This window comes from Sander lucioperca, chromosome 17 (assembly GCF_008315115.2).
Source record: "Sander lucioperca isolate FBNREF2018 chromosome 17, SLUC_FBN_1.2, whole genome shotgun sequence".
Taxonomy (NCBI): Eukaryota; Metazoa; Chordata; class Actinopteri; order Perciformes; family Percidae; genus Sander; species Sander lucioperca.
This window is the reverse complement of record NC_050189.1, coordinates 9,180,701-9,202,973: the sequence shown is the minus strand read 5'-3', so window position 1 is coordinate 9,202,973 and position 22,273 is coordinate 9,180,701. Positions and strand designations below refer to the sequence as shown.

Genomic DNA, 22,273 nt, shown 5'->3' with positions numbered 1-22,273 from the left:
AGCATCAAAATGGCGCCATAGGAGGTTCGCGGTCCGAGGAGAAGCTTACCCCCTTGAGAACACAGGACCTTCTTCCTGCATTTACTTTCTTGCTCCCGCCCCCAGACACATCCGACCAATAAGAGGAGTGAACGTTCTTGCATGATTTCTAATGACGCATTTTGGTACACTTGGATTTTTCCAGGTGTGAAAGCAAACCAAACCAAGGGGGAAATCGCAAGTTTACAATCTACAATCAACAGCAGCATTGTTTCCAGTTTGACAAATGTGAAGTTGATTTAGTTTTAAAAGGACCACAGTTTAGTTTAGTCGTTTTTGAAACCAAGAGAGGTACTCTGAAATAAATACACTAGTGAAATTATGAGGGTTTTAACTTGAGTTTTTGCTCCACTTTCTATTAAGAAAAGCTAAAAAAAATATATTTTATCATTCTCAAGCAGGGTTGTAATGTAACAAAGTACAACTACTTTGTTACTGTACTTAAGTACACTTTTACTCCACTACATTTCCTAAATAAAATGTATACTTTTACTGCACTACATTTCTCATAAGCATCTTCATTACTACAAAATAAAATCAGAAGAAGTTTGCAAAAAAGCAGGTTTGGTGAATAAAAATAACGTTAAACACCTATGGCGGTATTTGCAAGAAATGTTTTTCATATGTTAGGGTTAGGGTTAAGATTAGGGTAAAGATTCTTCCTCACAAAAAAAAAACAGAATATTGTTTCCGTTTTTCTCTTTGCTGATGTCAGCTCTCTCAAAATATGCCGCGTTTGGTCCCCTTCACTAGGAGCCACAATAAAGTACATACTCAAAATTATTTCTATATTTCTTCTAATAATGAAGTACATTTAATATCAGGAAATTACTTTTGATACTGAAGTGTAGTAAATGTCAGATACTTTAAGACTTTTACTCAAGTATTATTCTAAAAGGAGACTTTAACTTCTACCAGAGTCATTTTCTGCTAAGATACTTGTACTGTTACTTAAGTATTGCTTTCAAGTACTTTATACAAGACTGTTCACAAGTTGCAACCAAGTTATATTTAAAACATTTTGTGAAGCAGGGCCGCTGCAGCAGGATGGGTCACCTTTACTGTTTACTTCACTGTGTTATTGTGTTATTCCCCTTCTCCGTCAGACCCAATCTTTCTCCTGGAACAGCCGCGTGCTCCTTCTGTGGCTCCGACCTTCTCTGTCCTGAACGTTACTTATTTAATCGTGATCTAAAAGCTGTTGAGCTTTAATTTATTCCCTCACTTACAATTTGTTAATGATTACATCATGTGATCACTTTAAACTATTGTTTTGGGGGAAAATGAAGTCAACAGTTGTGTATTTACACACAGAGCAGCTATTGAATAGATTTTGAGTCATGTGTCATCAAATATTCACCCTCAACTATCTGTCTGTTTGGTGCTGGGCAGGTTTGTACAGTGACTTTATTAGAGATTTTCCGATGAACACAAACAAGGTTGATGAGGATGGAGAATGCAGGTCAAACAAAACAAAACAAAACAAAACAAAACATGGAGCTAAAAGAGACTAAAAAAGGGCAGCAGATTTGAGAGTTTACCACCACAGAATTTCCCAATGAGGGAGAAAGGGTATCTGCTTCCAGCCCCTTCTGAGTTTTTTTTTTTTTTACTTTTTATGTGGGAAAACCATGTTAAACTAAATATTAATCATGGTAGAGACACTTTAAAACGTGTCTGGAGGGGGAATTTAAGGTTTGTTTAGGCACAAAAACTTTGGTTAAAGTCAGAAAAAGATATTAGTCAAGAAACTGTGGGTAAGAAATGAAAGTTACTAATTTTTGGAGTTCCTCAGGGAAATGGGGAGTAGGTAGGTCATTTTTACGCTTTTGAAAACAGAAGTTCTGTCGTTTTTCTGGTGAGGGATGTCTGGTGGTTAAAGTAAGGGTTAAAGTTAGATGTCTGTCTCTCCGTGTCGTTGGTGGGCTGTAGAAGGATATGAAATGGATTGTTGTTAAATAAAAAATAAAATAAAAAAGAGACGGGTGTCATCACCAACCACTTAGCTGCACCCACGCTGCCAGCGCCAGGATGCCCGGCAGCGCCGGAGCTTTCTGGCTCTGTACATGACATTATAATTACAGGATGCTGAGCGGGGTAATCGGGTCTCCATGGTTACACCTTGACATTTTGGGATGTTGATTCATCGGAAAGGGTTGAGGCTTTCTGCTGCCACCACCGCTGCCAAGACAGCTGGTGGTGAGGTCATAGCGTCTGCCGGAGGCCCGAGTCTGTGTGTGTGTGTGTGTGTGTGTGTGTGTGTGTGTGGATTGTCTGGTGAAGGAAAAGAAAGAAAGGTATGGAGAAAGAAAGGATGTAACATAAGAAGAGGGAGACTCTGGAGAAATCTCATAAAGGGCAAGACATGTGGCCAGGAGCTACTCATCACACAAGCTGATATCTCAAGTGTGTGTTTGTATATGTGTGTGTGTATATATGTGTGTGTGTGTGTGTGTGTGTGTTGCAGGTAACGGTGTTTTTGTTGATCAAACATGCATAACTTCTCTATTTTTGCCTCTGGTACAATAATCGAGTAAAATTCAACAGCCTCTGCTCATGCCAACTTTTTGAAGTCCCGGCGCCGAGTAATTTCAAGAGAGAGAGAGAGAGAGAAAAAAAAGAATCTTGATGAAATTCTGGTGAAATTTCCCTTTTTTAAATAGATTTCCCAGATACAAAGGCAAATGCGTCTCTGCTCTCTCCGTCTGCTCCTCATTCACTCACCCTGTCCTTCATTCCTCTTCTTCCCTTTCGTCCTTACCTCCCGTTAGTCCTCCTCGCCTCATTCCTCTGTCCTCCTTTTTTTCTCCTTTTCACGCATTCACACATCCATCATCCCTCCTCCTCACAATAAATATCACTGTATATTTGTATTCATCAGGTTAAAGTGTACGTATTAAGGAAGAGCTGAACGAGAAGCCAGGATATCGTAGGCAACTCAAATAGAAGCAAAGACAGTCTTTAGAAACCAGAATAGTCCTCATTATTAGAAGTCTCTTATTATTATTATCGTTATTATTATTACTAGTATAACTGATATTAGGATAAAATAAAGTTCCTTGGCCCTTGTTGATGCAGAGAGAGAGAGGGTGCAGGTGATCACCAGCAGAGCAATGGTTCCATGTCGTTCCCTTTCATCCCAGCGATTTGGTTAAATCCATCAAATTCCACAGTTAAAGGGGACGTTATTCCAGACTCATTCCATTTGGACGGAGGTGAAGTGAACTGAGTTTCAAGGTAGCTCTGTTTAAATCCCAGTGGTTTTAAGAGGATTTTAATTCCATTGTCATTTCGTTGCAGATTTGAAGTTTGTTTAAAGGGAAAGAAGAAATCATGTGTTCAGAAAACCAAAACAGGGACTTTTAACGATATTTCCCTTCTGAACAGTCACTTTGGTCTCCTTGTAATTCCGTAATATTCATGCCTGTTTCAATCTCCCAGATGAAAGAAGACACATTTTGTACCCTTTTAAATCTCCTCCTGTGTTCTCTTGTGGCATGCGTGGAAAATGGCAGACGTTGATAAAGACAGTTTGCCGTGATTTTGTGATTTACAAAGGAGACATGTAAAAGTCAATAGTTACTCGTAGTGTTAAGAAATGTTGAACTACGGGGGTTTTTACTGAGCGTAAAACATTCCCAGAGACTATCTGTGTGTGTGATGGTATCGCCACGTGAAGCCTGAAGCGGGAAAGGCTCAGGGAAGAGGCAGTATGCAGTGGGCCGCGCAGCATGGCAGCTCATTTTAAATCGTTCTCAATCCAGTTTTTACAGTAAAATGAATTTCACGAATCTCACTGAGTGAGATCATCTGAGTGGCTTGAAAACCACTCTGAAGTTACCTTGCTAGCTAGTTAGCTCACTGACTGGCAGGTTACTTTGGTAGCTCTCTCGCTCTCTAGCTACAGTAGCTAGCCCACTCCGTATAGCTTGTGCAGGGCATTCTTTTCAAACCGAAAGTGGACAATGATGTGTCCGCGCCATATTCCAACCAGATGATGTCAAAACTGTCTTTATGAACATCTGCCATGTCAGGATCGCTTCTGTCCTCGCTCGCACGCGTCACCAGAACCATCACTGATACCGCTCCGTGACTTCTCGCCCCTCCACCCCCCTCCCCCCCTCTCTCCATCTCTCTCCCTCTGAACATGTTCAGCCATTTTGCAAACAAACAAAGTCCCTCTCTCCTATAGCTGCGTGGTGACAGAGTCCTCTATGACCTCACAGCTGTCCTCTGTGACATCGTCGCAGGGTCCCATATACCCGCCAATCATCATCAGCCCTCCTCCTCTTCTTGCCCTTCCTCCATCCACGTCGCCCTCGCCCACTCCTCCCGCTCCTCCGCCCTGGAAAATGTCCTCGCTGGAGTCCAGGAGGCGCGAGCTGGACTCGGACATGTTGGAAGCACAGTGCAGGGATTGGCAGGGGCACGGGGGTGGGAGGGGCAGCGCCAGAAGTGAGTCCCGCCCGTTCGCTCTCCGCGGGGAGAATGAAGGGTTACTGACGTCGACCGAGCGGCCCACCTGGTTCAGGCGGGTCTCGCTTCGGGTCACGCCGCTGAGTCCGAAGTCGGAGTGAGAGCTGCCCAGGGGGCGGAGCAACCCGTCGGAGATGGTGTAGGAGGGCGGGGACTGGAGCGGGAGAGGCATCGGCGGGGATCTGCGCTTGGAGCGCGAGAACAGGTAGGAGAGGCGCTTGAAAGAGTCCGTCTTTGATCCCGGAGCCGAGAGGCGCTGCAGGCGGGTCCTGGTGCGAGCGAACGATGAGGAGAAGGACGAGGAGAAGGATGAAGATGGGCAGGGGAGTGTGGCGGTGGAGGAGGAGGATAGAGGGATGACGCTCGTCTTCAGCCCGTTGCTCTTTGGTTTCCCCTCCTCGTCCTCCTCGTCCCCCCATCCGACACCCTCCTCCAGCTCCTCCTCCTCCTCCTCCTCCTCCCTCTCTACCTCTCCCCCTCCATCTGTCCGGGTCATCCCAGAAATGGAGCGCACCAGGGCGGACACGCCGAGCGTCGGCGACCTCGCTTCGCCCTCCCCCGGGGTCACGAACGTCACGCCCTTTGACCTCGGGGCTCCGCCGCCACCGTCGCCCGACTCGCTGTCGTCCTCCGACGCCATGGCGCCATCGTCTCTCGCTGCTTCGCTGGAGGAGTAGTGTCGCCGGGGAGGGCGCCGGTTGCCGAGGAGATCCAGGACCTCGTAGCGGAAACTGGAGATGTCCTGCTTCAACTCCTGGAAAGAGACAACTGGTGTCATTCAATGTAAATACCGCTGATAGTTCAAATGAGTTCTGTTGTTTTAGTGAAGAGAAGTGACATCTCTCTTCTTTACTTGAAAGTATTTTAAACTTAACAAGGATAAGAGAAGAGAGACGAAATGTGTTGAGAGAAAAAAAATCAATATGGGAGCAAAACAACATGTTTTATCAGGAAGGCTGCTTTCAGGAAGTTTATTCAAAAAGCTTGAAATATCTGACATTCTGGGGAAAACAGAGAGAGAGAAATAACAGAGGAAGAAGAGGGTGAGGAGGGGAAGTGGAAGAGATGAGACTGGTGACTGATTGAGAGAGGGGAGGTGAAACATCAGTTTGGAGAGGCAGAGAGGGTGAAGAGGAGGATAAGGACTCAGGAGGATGGAGGTGAAGAGAGAGAGAGATCGAGGTCAAGAGACAAGCAAAAGAGAGAGAGTGAGCAGATAAGTGGAGATAGTGACTGAAGAGAGAGGAGGGAAAAGACTTTCACTTTAACTAAATAAACTGCTTAATTCACTTCATTAAATAATATCCACTTGGTTGTAATGTTTAATGTCAGGGTAATGTATGTATTCTTTCTTGTCCAATGAGAGTTAATATTGTATTTAGTTTTAAGGATTGTAATTCTTGTGTGGTGCGTTAGGATTGTCTCTGACTCAACGCTGTAACAGCGCGTTCTGAACAGAAACAGCGTGGTCTGTCATTGTTGTGGTGTTTATTCCTTTATCTTTCTCTTTTCTTTTTTTTAAAACAAAAGTGCAGCATGTTCAGTTTCACTGGGCACAGTGTTGAAACTATTTTCATTTGGATTCAATTCAGTTTGCTAACAAGTTGAATTCAGCCTGTAGCTTTATTACAGTATCAGATCATTACCATAAATGCAGACGTAAACATTCACTCTGTTGACTTCTACTGCGACTCACCTGCTTCTTTCTCTCCCCGACGTACCAACGAGCTACGGGCCAAATAATGAATCCTTTCGTTCTTTAACATACGATCAGAGCCACCTTTTTTCTTTTTCGCTTGCCATATGCCGCACACGTGGCTTTATTCCTCAGAGAATAAAACACTGTGATTTACTTTGACATGCACCTGATGTTAGATACACGTTTTAAACACACTCTCTGCCTATTCATAACTACTCATTTCTACACACACACACACACACACACACACACACACACACACACACACACACACACACACACACACACACACACAGTGATTCAGCTCCATGTGCACCTGATGTTGTTTTTGCATTGAAAAGCCCAAAGGAACTTTCCACTTCAAAGCCCAGGCTGGGCTCCAGAGGCATCATGGGAAACAGACTCTGGAGCTAAAACAGTTTGGAATAATTTACAGCTCAGAAGATTTGATTTGAATTTCTCCTCAAGGATTATCAAGTGAACTGTTGGTATCGATCAGAGCTGCAGATTTGGGGCAGGAGACGGGGAGAAAATAAATAAATCTTTTCATCTTTGAATAAATCTTTGTTTAAACTCTACAGTGTTTGAGCTGAGACAAGCCAGACAACCTTTTTCTTGCTCTATTTAGTTTTGCTATCATCTGTTTCTTATTTATTTATTTGGATCCACATAAGCCGTCACCATGACAGCAGCTGCGAGTCATCAGTGGTTTCCACCTTAAAAAAAAGTACCCACCTTAAAGTTCTCCTCTGTTAGTCCCTCGTCCGTCTTGGCACTGCGTATCATGGCAGCCACATACCTCTTCACCAGGCTCCGGATCACTTCCTGTTGGAGACAGTCGCCATGGTTACTTTCATGGTTACTTTACTGTCTTGGTTTCTCAGTATTTGCTTTTCCTTCTTTTGCTGTCAGAAAAGTGAGTACAGTTTAAATTTTTATGGGTCTGTACTTTGCTAATAATATACTAAATGTTTTCCTGGAAAGAACTATATCAGTGTAATATATATAAGTTAAGTATATGACGACAACAAACAATGATAATATCCAATTCAGGGAGACTTACAGCTGGAACACACCGGGTGTGCCTGATCGTACGCCTGGCCATTCATACCGGACGCATATTTCTACGCGCCGGTCACAAAGCGATCCTTCTCCTCTTGGCTCTCTCTCGCGCTTCGGATCCACTTTAGCGACATGACTGAAGCGTGGTGTCGCTAAAGTTTCCTGAGCATTTTTGTAGTAGGACGTCTAGAACAAAGGAACCGCGAGAGACTTCCCCCAGTCTCCCCTCTGCTCTACTTCTATTGGATAGTCGCGTGGTGTTCAACTGATTAATTTGCATAAAGATGGGCATCGGCCAGCTTTTTGACGCGCAGCATTTTTTCAAATGCAGCGCTGCCTTCCCGGGATGCTTTGTGGGCGCGTTAAAGTCGCTTGATGTCACCCATAGGAATAAAGTGGAGCGCGGCGCAACAGACATGTCGCACGGCCAGGTGGATCTGCACTGTCGCTCTCTCTCTCTCTCTCTCTCTCTCTCCGATAGAAAGAGACAGGATGAGTGGTGGAAACTGTGGTAATTGTAGCCTATATGTGGCTGTGTGTGTGTGTGTGTGTGTTATTTTTTTATTTTATTTTACCTTTATTTAACCAAGAAGAGACTCATTGAGATTAAAAATCTCTTTTTCAAGAGTGTCCTGGCCAAGACAGGCAGCAGTACCACCACACATACAGTACATACAAACACAAAATACACAAAAACACTAAAAACATAAAACAACTGAAACAGCAAATCCTTCAAAGTCAACCACAATCCTAAACACATCAGGCAAAACATCTACAGCCAGATGTGGCTGCCTCCAAATCAATCAGCATCCTCTTAAAAGCGACCAATGAGACCAGTTCAGTAAGCTTCATGGATTTCTGTAACTTGTTCCATGTAGAGGGAGCAGCAAATTTAAATGCCTTTTTCCCCAGCTCAGTTCTAACCTTTGGAACAGACAGAAGGAAAAGATAATTTTGTGTGTGTGTGTGTGTGTGTGTGTGTGTGTCTCTCTCTGTCCGTCCGTCGGGCTCAATGGTGTTTTTTGCCTCCAACGGCGCCTTCCAGGCAGCTAACCCTAAACTTAACCCTAAACATAACCATTGCCACGCTGCCTGGGAGGAGACGTTGGGGGCAAAAAACACCAAAGACCGTCCGTCGGTCTCTCTCCGTGTGCCTGATCGCGTGTCTCGCTGTGAGAAGACAAGACAGCCCAAATCACCATGAACCTAGGTGTTTTATTTCTAATGAGTTTTATTTTTGTAAAGTATCCGGCTGCACTGTGGTCTTCCTGTATGTGATTACATGCTTGGATTGACACATATGCTCACATTGCGCGCAAGAAATAGAGGAGACGCCGAAGCTACGCAGACGCTACACAGACGCTACGCACCCCGTATAAACGGACAGATTGGATAACATAAATAACATTCTATTAAATAATACTAAAAAACATTCATATATTTTTTATTTAAGAAAACATTTATATTTTTTAAAATATTTTTTTCTCAAATATTTAGGGCTTAAATAAAAATGCAAAGAACAATTTCCATTCATTATTGTCAGTGTTTTTAATGGTAATGTATAAAACTATTACTGTGTGATCATTTACAACTGGCTCAAACACACAACTTGCTGCTTCAGAATATTTCATCCTAACTGATGAATTTAAATGGTATTATCTCATTAAGTAATCAGCCAATGAGGCGAGTGACCCTCATTGATTTAAAGACCAAAGACAAATTTCACCAGCATTTGGTGCTCAGTGGGCGGTAATTCAAACCCTGCCGCGCGCGGGCACACACACACACACACACACACACACACACACACACACGCACGCACGCACGCACGCGTGCGCGCGCACGCACGCACGCACGCGCACGCACGCACACACACACACACACACACACACACACACACACACACACACACACACACACACACACACACACACACACACACACAGCATCCTCCCACAGTCAACACCTGTGACTGCCAAACGGGACGGTCTGGCATGCTGTCACTCTCCGCCTCTGCCAGAAACGCACCACACACTCTGTTAAAGCGAAGGGCAGATTCCTGCTAACAATTCTGAAAAACATGGACGGGTCTCAAAGCAACAATCAGCGCTGCCAAACACAAAGTACTGGCGTTCCTGCGTCTGCAGTCGCTGCCAGTGCTGAGGTGTCAAAATACAAGAGATCCATCTCGGCTGATTCGCTGCACAAATTCTTAAAAAAATCCTCCCAAAAAACTGGACATCAGAATACCAGTCGTGGCTGCCAAAAACACTATACTGTGTTTCTGAAGAGTTTAGAAACTTATATTAGAGTACACTGTGTACTGACAAAACCTGGAGTACACTCCTACATCACTGCAGCAGGGTGAGGAGATGAACCACTGGAGGTCAGCAAAAGAAGGTTGCGGTTAAGCCGCCTACACATAATCAGCAGTAAAACGGCCAGGTAGGACGCAAAGTATAGTGCAGACACTTCAGAGGCAAAGCACAGTGCAGATATGTCATGAGCGCTTCTGGCTACCTCTTTATCTCAGTGGTTGCGTCTTGAGAGGTCAGCGGCAAATTAGAGCAATGCGCCATGCTGAGGGTAGCGCTTCCTTCAAGTTGCCTCCACCGCTCTCCCCAGCCTCGTGTCGTAGATATCTGCAGCTGCCAGACTCCCTTTAGAAAACCTCTCATTTTACTGCAGCAGGGTCTGAGAGTCTGCCCCGCTCGGTGCAGGTTCTGGTTCTCCCTTCCCTCCAGCGGGCCCAGCAATACAGCCTGGGCCTCCAGCAGTGTGGTGTCGGTGTTGGCTCCCAGGAAGTGGGCAGTAAGCTCCAGGTCCTGCACCTGCAGATGGCCCCTGCTACCCGCTGCAGCTTCTCTCCGTCTGCCAGCACACGCAGTGTAAGTGTAAGTAGTAAGCAAGTATGTTGAAAAACATCATAGTAGGGCGCCTGGGTAGCTCACCTGGTAGAGCGCGCACCCATATATAGAGGTTTACTCCTCGATGCAGCGGCTGCAGGTTTGACTCTGACCTGCAGCCCTTTGCTGCACGTCGTTCCCCCTCTCTCTCCCCCTTCATGTGTTCAGCTGTCCTATACAAATAAAGACCTAAAACGCCCCAAAAATAATCTAAAAAAGTTGAAATGTCAAAAAAAAGTCACAAAAAATCCTGATCACATGGAAGATCCTGCCGACCAACTTTCCAAACAGCCGCTGCTGCCGGTCGCAGAGCCCTCTGCCTCCCCGCCAAAAGCTCAGACTGGATCTGGGTCTGTCCGCGGCAGGCTGGGCGCTGCTGAAGCCTCTGTTGGAGTCTATGCTGAAGGAGTTTCGTCAGATTTTGCGGGGAATTGGACCCGGTGGCAAGCATTAAGAATAACTGTATAGAAATAGCCAATCTTTTCGCTGATAGTCTCGTTTGCTTATGTAGGTCATATAGAGGCATCAAATTGAGACAACCAGTTAAAAACTCCTTGTAGTAACTTTAAGTTGCACTTAAAGAAATAACGACCTGTAGTTTTTCTTTAAGTTACGCTGTAGTGGGACTGGTGAGAAGCACACGCGCGCACGCATGCATGCACACACACACACGCACGCACGCACACACACACACACACACACACACACACACACACACACACACACACACACACACACACACACACAGAGAGAGTGACGACTGTACAGACCTGGTAATGCTGGTTCTGTATCAGACTGTCAGCGTGGCGTTCCTGCAAACACAAAAAGAGACCACGTTAAACACATTATGTTTGTGTATTTCTCAGATAACCTGGTATCATAAACACTTCATTCCAAAATCCAAAAGTTCTTTTTTCTTTCTTTTTTTTTCAATTCCTTAAGCACTATTTTGAGAACAGGGACCGGTTTTTCAGAACACTACACACAATTAGCACAACCACACACCCAATTAGCAGAACATCTCAGACCCTTTGCAAAATGAAACACTCTAAAAATGATACACTAATTTATAAAAAAAACATATTTTGTTACCATATGAAACACACACGTTTCATATGACTTTATTCTGTTTTAACCAGTTACATGCTGCTGTTGCTAACCTAAAACACTTTTAGCAATTCTACTTCTCAGTGATTAGAGTACTGTAAATGAAGTACACAGAGAATGTGCAAATATACAATAAGTTCACCAAACACTACACAAGACCAATGCTGCAGACTGAGGAAAATATAATGTATTTCTCTCCATATACCCAAATCAGTCAACATGTCAACATGGAAAATCCCCAAAACAACATGTCCCAGTTTTCATGCTACTACAGTACTGTGCATAACACTGTTAGCTCAGCAAACAGCAGACAAACATAAAATACTGTATCCAGTACAGGTTACAATTACAGTAAAAAAAAAAGAAAAGAAAAAAAGAAAGATCTGAAAAACACAGAAAATACTAGACTTACCTGCTGCATTTTTATAGTGCTTAAACCTGATTGGTGTGTCTACAATTAAGCCATCATGTGTTGCACCTGATGGCTGTGTTTCACAGACTGGCTCATAGGTGTAATAATATGACAGTCAGTGCTTTGGAATTGCAAGGACGTAACATCATGATATACTTCTGTGTCTAATGTAGACAAGTGTGTGTAGTGTTTTGCAAATCACTGCGTGTATTGTTTTGCAGAAAGTGTGAGGCTGACATTGTGCTTCTAGTGATGCACACCTGGGCCAAGGTTTTGCTCCTTGAGTGTAAGGTTTTGATAACTGTGTAATACTTTTGATTTCAGTGTGTAAGCAATCAGCAACAACTGTAAATAGTGATGCCCTCTTTTGAAAAATGATTGTTAGCATCAAAATGGAGCAAAAGAGAACAAGTAATAAATTGCCTTTGGCTGACAGAATGACACTTTCACAGCCTGCATCCTTCATATTGGAGAGCTGCTGAGTAATGAACTCCAGTTAATCAGTTTTCTCCATTAAAAATGAATATATTACTTCTTTGGAGAGAGAACTTCTGCTCTTCATTTACATTTTGAGGCCTGTAGCGGATCCTTCCATCCTAATAAACCACAATCATCTCAGTGACAGGCAGATATGAGCAGAACTGTCTCCTCTTCTCACCTCATCAAATGTTGGAACCAATTGTATCAACTGTGTTGGGAGCAATTGGGTTATTTTTAGAGAGCTGAAGCATCAAACGAGACCCATAGAAGACTTATTCATGCAGCTTTTTGTAACTCAGGGCTTGGCAAAGGAAGACAATAAAGAGAAAATAAACGAAACAGACTACATTATAAATGTGCATTCAAATCAGAAAATAAGTATTATTCCAGCAAATAAAAACAAATGTGTGTGAAGATATTTACGCTTCCACTGTGTGAACCTTGCTAAAGTTATAAACTTTAAACCGCTATATCTTAAAATTGCCTTTGCAATGTTATTTTAAACCATAATCAGAGAGACACAAGAGTTATACTCTCCTCTTATTATAGAAGATTTTGAATATGACTGGATCCAGACGTCCAATGTCATATAGATGAAAACCAGCAAGATCTAAAAAGTGTATCGTAAAAATGTGGCTAAAAACTGGATAAAAAGTAAATTCATGACAGCTTCTGGCAGACAACCAAAACACTGACGCATGCTCAAAGGGGATATGACTCCATCGGCAATAAAATGAAAGATTGCCTTGGGTTTGAACATTGTTGAAAACATTCGGGAAAATGTCAGTACAGAACTCTACAAAATATATAGAAACAGACATGTATGAATGTGTTGTCAACCTGCACTCATCCTGCCCACATCTTCCTCTAACCATCTATTTCCGCCTATCATCGCCTTCAATATCTCCTGCTGATTTTCTGCTTAGTCTGTCAACACACTCTCTCTCTCTCTCTCTGACTTGATCAGATCTCTGTGGTGCTGTGTGGCTCTGTGAACCTATGTGGGCTGGTTGGCTTATATAACTCAGCTGACTTCAGCTGAGGTGAGCATGCCAGCTGCACTCAGTGTGTGTGTGTGTGTGTGTGTGCAATGCTTGCTCACAGTCTCTCTCCAGATGACTGGATTGTGTTTATATGTTCATCAGGACGTGTTTATCTGCTGATGTTCCTGCTGTGCTCAAAGACACACAGCTGATGTCGCACCATGTCCCGTCTGATTGTATTTCTGTAAATTATATATCCCCTTCACTCACTTCACTCACTTCAGTCCTTCTGCTATAATTTTTTTTATTTTGTATGCTACTTTATACAACTTGTACATAAAGTATGACAGAGTTAGTTTACAATCTGTGTCATCATCTGAGCTTATGTTCCTGTTGGACTCTACGCGATGATGCTGGTTTTGTGATGTAAGTTTTATCATCAAACCAAACAAAATGAAACTGAATTTACCCTGAAGAGTGAGCATGTTCCTTTGCCTTGTGCAGTTGCTTTAAACGTATAGCGTTCACAGTAAACCAGAGCTCAGTTTGCATGTGAATCCTCCAGTGACTTGTTAACATGAATATCAGCATATGGCCTTTCAGCCCGGCTGAGGCTCGTGTAGCTTGTTTGCATAACTGTTGAGTGACGGGCATAAATGAACATTTCTTCTTGAGTTTGTTTTGTCTGAAGTGGAGCAGCAGAGAGACTTGTGAGTTACCCTGACTGTCCCAAAGCGCTCACTGGTTTGATCCGGGCAGCTGCAGCTTGTCAATCAAACTCAAAGTCAACTTTACTTTAGTTTTTTCATATACAGATGAATAAAATGTTGTTTCTCTGAGGCGCAGAAAGCTCAACATGGAGGACAAACAATAAAGGCAAAAATAAACAAGCGAGAAAACCTACTGCGTTTAAAAGATCAACTAGACATAATGCTATAAATAACAAATATGTTGGATGTTCTAGTACTGGCCTTGGAAGATTTGGTACCGGGCCGCGATAAAAACATGACTTGGCCAAAAAAAAAGAGAAATAATAAAAATACAGTGTGTGGTGCATTTTTCTTCATCACTCCTGTCACGTCCACCACAACATTATACTGATTTTAAATGAAATATATCATCAGGACACAAGTTTTTCATCATCCCATTTTAGCATTTAATAGTACGTGAAATCTGTGAGGACAGCACCTCACTGAGTGTTGCTGAGAGGTCTATATACATATGTTTTTTTTTATTATTATATTATAATTATAAGTAACTTCAATGGAAACAGAACAAATACAGTTTTGGTTTGTGTTTAGTTTCTCTGTCATTTTCTGACTGTGCATCAAGATAAAGACAGAACAGCTGAACCAAATATTTCATGATCGTGAACATGCAAACAAGACTAATGGGAGACTTTATCTTTCTGTGTAAATACCTAGTGAGAATAATTATGATCTGCAATTTAGATACAATGTCCCCCTCCAAGTCGGCTGCTCCGCAACACATTTGTCAATTTCAAAACAGTGCTCGGTGCAAAAAAGATTGGGAACACCTGCCCAACTGTCTGTGCAGAATTTAAACATTTCTGACTTTGGGGACTGCGAGTATAGAGGATAAAAAAAAAAAAAGACACTGTGGTTATCTGACCTGGGGAGTGCACACATTTTGACCAGGAGTGACTATGCACAAAAAAATTGTTCACATGGGGGGACCAATAATCAGTCGGTCAGAATTATTATCAGAATACAGCATAGAAAATCTGCTTAGAAATATAGGAAATATTGGATAGAATAGAACAACACAATGTAATTCTGCTAAATAAAACATCACATTTATTATTAGTTTCACTTGTTTTCATTTAAAAAAATTGTACCCCGTGCCCCCCTTCTAGCTCCGCCCCTGCATAGGAGCATTAAATAATGAAATAAGTACAAAATACAGAATATGATTTATAAGAATATGAGACTCACCGTGAACTCTCGGAGGTTTTCACATTTGTGTGTTTCCTCCCCGGGCGCATGGCCTCTTCTGCACAGCTTGTTATGGAGCCACACGAGCAGGTACAGGATGGACTTGGGGCTGGGGATGATGTTGAATGGAGGCGGCAGCGTGCCGCCCTCGTCAAAGTAGCTCATCCACAGCTTGGTGCGGGCAAACTTCCACTCTATGTCGGCGTGGTCCTGCAGGACGAAGAGAACACAGCTTGAGGTCATGTAACAATCTGAGAGGTGATCTATTTTATTTTTTAAATGAAATTTGGTGAAGCAATTAAAGAGACATGATGCTTAATAACTGTTGTAAGATGTTTATTTAGAACTAGTGCAGACTACAAGACTTTGAGATTAAGTGTATTGACTACAAGATCATTCCTTTTGGAGAGATCGGCAGTTGCAGCGAATGATTGCAATACCGTAAATTAAAATAATGTCTGCTAATAAGTCACGGGGATGGATGGATTACTGAACGGGCCTACCGAGCACAGGCCCAGGGGCCCAAGGGGTCAGGGGTCCTGACTCACCAAATGTTGCTGAAAAAACAAAACACAAAACGATCACAAAGAGACGCTAAATGACTTAAAATAGACACAAAACCCCAAAAAAATGAACATAATGACTACAAACCTAAACTTAAAACGACTAAAAATAGATGCAACACGCCGAAGTAGACGCAAAATGACCACAAAGAAACACAAAGTTACTCCAAAAGGATGCAAAAAAAATCACAGAGATGCAAAAAGACTTTAAAGAGATGCAAAACAACCACAAAATGACCACCTTAATGAGGTGCATGATGAGCAAAAATCGTTGCAAAACAATCACAAAGAGACAAAGTTTTTTTAAAACTAAAAACAGTTGATGAATCATTTCAGTCACCATTTAACACTGCGACTTACAGCGATGAGCTGGTAGGAGTTGTTCATCATGGCGATGAGCATGTTGAGCAGAACCACCAGCGAGATGACGTTGTACGTCCCGAACATGGTCGCCCCGACGAACTCCGTGAACTCGTGGCGGGCCTTCACGTTGGTGACGTACAGATTCAGCAGCCCGAATATCGACCAGAACAGAGACTGGAGAGTCTCGAATAACCTGAGGACACGGAACAGGAGAGAACTTTTATTTTGGTAAAGGATTATTCAGTACAGAAAAATACTTTGCAAATCTAAAACGTGAGACAGGTGCATCAGAGGAGGGCAAGCAGGTCAAAAGTAAAAGAAACTCCCGTACAGTGTCTAACTTGCAAAACATATATAATAATAATAATAATAATAATAATAATAATAATAATAATAATAATAATAATAATAATAATAATAATAATGCATTTTATTTATATAGCGCTTTTTTTAACACTCAAAGACACTTTACAAAGTTTAAGGAAATACTACAAAAATTCACACACTTAAATACACACATTATTAAACATTAAAGCTATAGTGCGTAGTTTCTGTCTCCCCCATGATGAATTCTAAGTAATGACAACAAAGACTGTCGGCGCTTCCACATGATACAAGCCTTCTGTGATTACACACCGCCCCCACCCCTCCCCCACGCAGTTGCTAGTAGCCAAGGAGGACACGGAGGATTAAAAAAACATGATGGACTCTTCAGAAGAGGTAATTAACTTCACTTGAGTTTCTGTGCGTGAAAGTCGCTGGACAACACAATCTTCTGAACATAGCAATACTGAGAAATACAGAGAGAGATGTGTGGAGCTGATAGTCTTAATTAGCTTTGTAGCAACTCATTTGGCAATGGCTTGAATGTAACGTTCATTAAGATCAACAAGTTACGCACTAAAGCTTTAAAAGCAGCTCTAAAAAGGTGAGTTTTGACATGTGATTTGAACATTGGACAGATTGGTGCAGTCGTGGATGTGTTTGGGGAGAGCGTTCCAGAGGGAGGGGGCAGCTATAGAGAAGGCTCTATATAAAGTTCAATAGAAGGTAACGTTTCGGTACTTGGTCTAGTACCGCTAGGTCTAATACCGAAATGTGGCCTACTATTAATTTGTATGTACTTTTTGCAAGTTAGACAGGGTAAAGGATTCTTCAAAAGAGAACTACAAAGGCAATGAAACAATAAAGAGACAGACATTCATTATAAAGCTGAGCTCAGAGGAAAACATAAAATACATAAAAATAACTTGTAGGGTTACTAGGCAGTGATTTTGTCAGTTTAAGAACCTCAGTAACATTCATCTTTCTCAGATTGTCTCCATAATCAAATAACAAGCACAACAAATTTAAGATGATGACATTTCATAGACAGTCAGATGCTTACAGACGACCAATAAATGAGCTACTTGTAAATGTGTGAGCAGCTGAGAGGAAATGTGCTCCCATCCTTCGTGGTATAAACAAACCCTTCAGGAGGAGTCAAGCAGAGTTAAAAGATATGAGACGTGTCTTAGTACTGTTAAAACTAAATGGTAAAATCTACATTTATCGCTTTATTTTTTACTTAAAGAACTCAGGAACAAAAAAGAGCTGCGGGAACTGTTAATAGCTCACAGTAAGAAAGAAATCTGTCTTAATGGTGCTTGACTAACAACAACGTGTTGGCCCATCATCCAGATGGCAACACTTACATCGACGTGTTTTCAAGATTTAAAATCATTTAAAGTCGAAGAAAAATAAACACACATTAAAAGACGTTTTGACAACACAGCATGACAGATCGTTGTCTTGGAATAATCGTATCACTACTGTTTATTTCAAGACAAGACTCATACTATTAGCATGATTGAGTACTTTGACAAAAACAGTAATTTTACCTCGCAGTACACGGGACTTGGTGGTCTACCGCTGCCTTTATCAGTTAGTTAGTGTTACTGTGACTTTGGTGTTTTAAAGGGTTAGTTCAGATTCACCAAAGTTATACAATAACACAAACAAACTAACTGATCGAGGCAGCGGTAGACCGGCAAGTCCCGTGTTTTTTTATTTTATTTGATTCTTTTTTTTTTAAAGATTATTTATTGGGCTTTATAGGCAGAGAGAGAGGGGGGACAACATGCAGCAAAGGGCCGTAGGCTGGAGTCGAACCTACGGCCGCTGCATCGAGGAGTAAACCTTTATATATGGGTGCGTGCTTTACCAAGTGAGCTACCCAGGCGCCCGCAACTCCTGTGTTCTGTGAGGTAAAATTACTGTTTTTGTCAAAAGGAGTCTGGTGGCTTTGAAGAGAGCAGAGATAACGGCTTTAGTTCCCCGTCGTAAAGGGCTGTCTGACAGCAAGGTAAAGCGGTGAAAATATTCTAAATATAGCGTACACTTAAACCGATATAGATGTTTTTAGGTTACTGAAATACATTTAGCTGCTGCCCCCGTCCACAGCAGGACACTGCTTAGCTTCCGTGTCTTTCCTGCCAGCTTTTCTAAACTGGGGGTGTGCCGACCACCATCTACTGTTGCTAATACACTGACTGTGGAGAAATAGCTCACACAACTACTTAATGACAATGTACATCTCTCAATTTCTGCTACAGTTTCAAAGTGCTCCGTAACATTCTCTATACATACATATTTCCTTCCTCCCCTCTTTCTATCTGTCACTTCATCCCTCTGTTTACCTCCTTGTTTTATTCCCCTCCTCTTCCTCTCTCCGTCTTCTGTTTCTCTCTCTGTGTTTGTGCGGCAGTCACAGTTACAGCACAGCTTATTGAATTTTTGATGAAGCAACAATTGGCAGAACCCCGACACTACATTACGAGAATGAAAGAGAGAGAGAGAAGGTTTTGTCTGCAGGGTGTTATATTTGTGCTGCATAAAATATTCATAGCAGTGTGTGGTAGGAGTGTGTGTGTGTATGTGTGTGTGTGTGTGTGTGTGTGTGTGTGTGTGTGTGTGTGTGTGTGTGTGTGTGTGTGTTCCAGCAAGGTATGTAGGTGTGAATGATCACTATACCAATCAGTATACAGTGTGTGTGTGTGTGTGTGTGTGTGTGTGTGTGTGTGTGTGTGTGTGTGTGATGGAGTGAATTTCTGTGTGTACAGGTGAAATGTGTGTGTTACTGTGTGTACTCAATGAGAGGGAGGGCGAGAGACTGTGATGAGTGTGCAAATGGAGAGAGATGATGAATGAAGCAACCGAGCGTGATGTTGCGTCACAGTTATGAAACGAGAAAAAAGAAACAGAAAGACAAATAAACCTCTCTCTCTCTCTCTCTCTCTCTAACATTTGCTTTTCTAATTAAGCACAGTTTAATCAATCTCTAGCATCTATTATTCTTTCATTTGTCTCCCCCTTCTTCACCTTCTCTACCTTCCTTTTCTTTCTCTTATCTCCTCTCAGCCCTTCCTTCTTTTCCTCTCGCTCGTTCTGTACTTCCTCCTCTCCTCGTTGTTTTGTTTTCTTGGTTAAACATTTGAACAAGAGGAGATTATCATTTTGTAGTTATTTTCTGTTGTTTTGTTAAAAAAAGCTATTTTAAAAATGTAATTCTTTCCTTTCAGTTTATCCTCCTCTCCTATAAATGTCTCCCTTACTTGGTTTCTCTCTCTCTTGTTTCCACTCCTCTCTCCATCTCCTTTCATTTTATCCATTCTTCATGTTCCTTGTCTACTATCCCCTTTCCTCTCCTTGTCTCCTTCCCTCTCTTCTACAGTACTCCCCTTTTGTTTTCTCTCCTTTCCTCGTTTCCTCTCCTCTTGTTTCCCCTTCTTCCCTCTTTGTCTCTCCTTGTTTATCATTATTCTTCCTTTCCTTGTTTACTGTCAGCTCTCCTTTCCTTGTCTCCTTCCCTCCCCTCTACCCTCCACCTTTGTTTTCTCTCCCCTCCTCTCCTTTGCTTGTTCCTCTCCTCTCCCTTCCTCTTCTCCTCATTTTCTCTCAGTCCCATTTGTCCCTTCTTTCCTCTCCTTGTTTACTATCCCTTATCTCTTTGTCTCCTTCCCTCTCCTCCACTGTCCCCCCTTTTGTTTTTCCCTCTCCCCTCTCCTCCTCTCCGTCTCTTATTTTCTCCCCTCTCCTTGTTTCCCTCCCCCACCTCTTGTATCCTCTCCTTGTTTCCTCTCTTTTCATTATCTCCTCTCCTTTTACTTTCTCATTTCCTCTCCTCTCACCTCTCCCTCTCTCTTATCTCCCTCTCCACTAAATGAGTCACTGGCTGCTACAGCTGATCCCCACAGCCACTCAGTCATTTCACTGTTGCAGCTCTGCAGTTGTGTGGGAGGCACTTGGCACTAGTGTACAGTTAAAGCTGGGTAGGACGGTCAGTAAAAGGCAAAAAAATCACCAGCATTGTGAAACCCAGGCCTCTTCCCGCAGCTCTCCCCTCTCTGTCCTCAGCACCTCCCTTCATACAGTAACCTGTACGAGTGGTTCATTTCTATCATCCCCATCGTGACTATGATCCTGATGCCATTATATTGCAACAATCTGTGTTTTCTTTTTAAAGCCCTTTGAGATGGCATACTGTGATTGGAGGCTCTAGCTAGCTATATAAATATAAACAGGGTTTTCCCTGGCTTTTCAGAGCGCTAAGGTGCAGATGACGCCATATGCTTATTTGCATATTAGTGATGTCATTGTGCAATTATCACTATCACTTAAAGATCACTAAAGCAAAACTTAAGGAGCAGCTTGTGTGTAAAATGAGAATAGCTGGTCCACCTTAAAGGACAATTCCGGCGCAAAACGAACCTAGGGGTTATTAACAGATGTGTACCCACTCTGTCGCTCTCTGGGACATGTTTTCATGCTAATCAAATGAGTTTTTAGCTTGAAAGACGCTACGCGGGCCGCTGATTAGCTTACAGCGCTAGTATTCGGGGCACAGGGAACGTAAAAACAAATCGCTATCTATACCACTAAAAAGGCTCAAAATATCACCAAACTTCAACAGTAGCATAATGAGGGTCCCAAAATGTTAACCGAAGCACTGAGAACTTTGTAAATGTACAGAAGTGACAAAAGTCAGTTTAAAAGATTTGTAATGTACAGAAGTGACAAAAGTCAGTTTAAAAGATTTGTGTTGCGTTCAACGGATTCATTTGTATAAAGATGGGCATCGGACAGCTTTTTTTCAAATGCAGCACCGCCTTCCCGGGATGCTTTGCGTGCACATTAAAGTCGCTTGACGTCACCCATAGGAATAAAGTGGAGCGACACACGGCCAGGTGGATCTGCACTGTAAGAGTATTTGTTGGTAAAGGTCAGTAAGTTAAATTTGGGCTCAGACTCCCAGTAGCACCCATGCTGAGGGAGAGAGACATATTGTAGAATGTGTGCAAATCACAGAGAAACAGAGAGAGAGAGAGAATTGTGTGTGTGAAAGAAAATAGACTGAGGTTTGTGTGAAAGACGGTGAAGGAGTATTTACAGCTTTTGTGTGAAGGCAGAAAAAGGGAGAGTGCGGTAGAGAGAGTGAGACACACACACACACACACACACACACACACAGAGAATGGTGTAAAACGATGTAGCACATTAACGGTGATAAGTGTGTGTGAAGTACAGATGAGCGAGAAGAGGATGGGTGAGACACCTGAGTGAAGAAACAGGAAATGATCTCGCCAAATAACTCAAATGTTGATAAGTGTGTGTGTGAATTACAGGAGCAGGATGCAAATCTCACAGAGAGAGAGAGAGAGAGAGAGAGAGAGAGAGAGGGGAAATAAGCTTTGCATTGTAAACTCATGAATGCTGATGCAGGCTGGGCCGCTTGCAGGGCCGCGATCACTCTGTTTTGCATAATGCATCATCTGAGCTGTCACCGCGGCGATCTGATCCCTCATTTAGCTTCACGATGAGGCTGATTTCTTTCTCTGACTCTGATGCACTGACAACACGTCAGGGCCGATGAGGAGGAACTCTGAGAGCAGCTGTGATCAACACGGTATTCTTTTGTTTTTTCACGTCAAGGTGCGCTGAGTGCGTTTGGTCTTTTTCAGCATCTTAGCAAGGAGGTCGATAAAGACTTTAACCATCTCGTGCCTCAACTCAGCCTTGAATTACATTTTCAATATTTAACCCAAACTTTAATGTTTTCCTAACATAACCAAGAGCTTTGGCAACCAACCTTTGGTGAGGCAGCTTTAAGGTGTTACTCTCTGTCCGTCACAGTCTGAGGATCTGAAAACAGCTGCTGCAGCAAAATGTTTTTTTAAACGTAAACTTAAA

The 22,273-nt window shown here is 42.6% G+C and overlaps 1 protein-coding gene across 2 annotated transcripts in view; it reads right to left on the bottom strand.

Annotated features, from left to right (window-relative positions):
- Window positions 1–1,650: 1,650 nt before the first annotated feature.
- Window positions 1,651–22,273, bottom strand: part of trpc5a (transient receptor potential cation channel, subfamily C, member 5a) — a 130,099-nt gene continuing 109,476 nt past the window's right edge. Inside the window, exons 14-19 of one of the 2 annotated variants that reach the window (XM_035994083.1) lie at window positions 16,043–16,238; window positions 15,668–15,676; window positions 15,120–15,329; window positions 10,953–10,994; window positions 6,950–7,039; window positions 1,651–5,269 (exon numbers count right to left, since the gene is read on the bottom strand). In XM_035994083.1, coding sequence (XP_035849976.1) covers window positions 4,226–5,269; window positions 6,950–7,039; window positions 10,953–10,994; window positions 15,120–15,329; window positions 15,668–15,676; window positions 16,043–16,238 — 1,591 coding nt within the window. In that variant the 3' untranslated portion in view covers window positions 1,651–4,225. The remainder of the gene's footprint in view (window positions 5,270–6,949; window positions 7,040–10,952; window positions 10,995–15,119; window positions 15,330–15,667; window positions 15,677–16,042; window positions 16,239–22,273) is intronic. The other variant, XM_035994084.1, reaches the window with a different exon arrangement.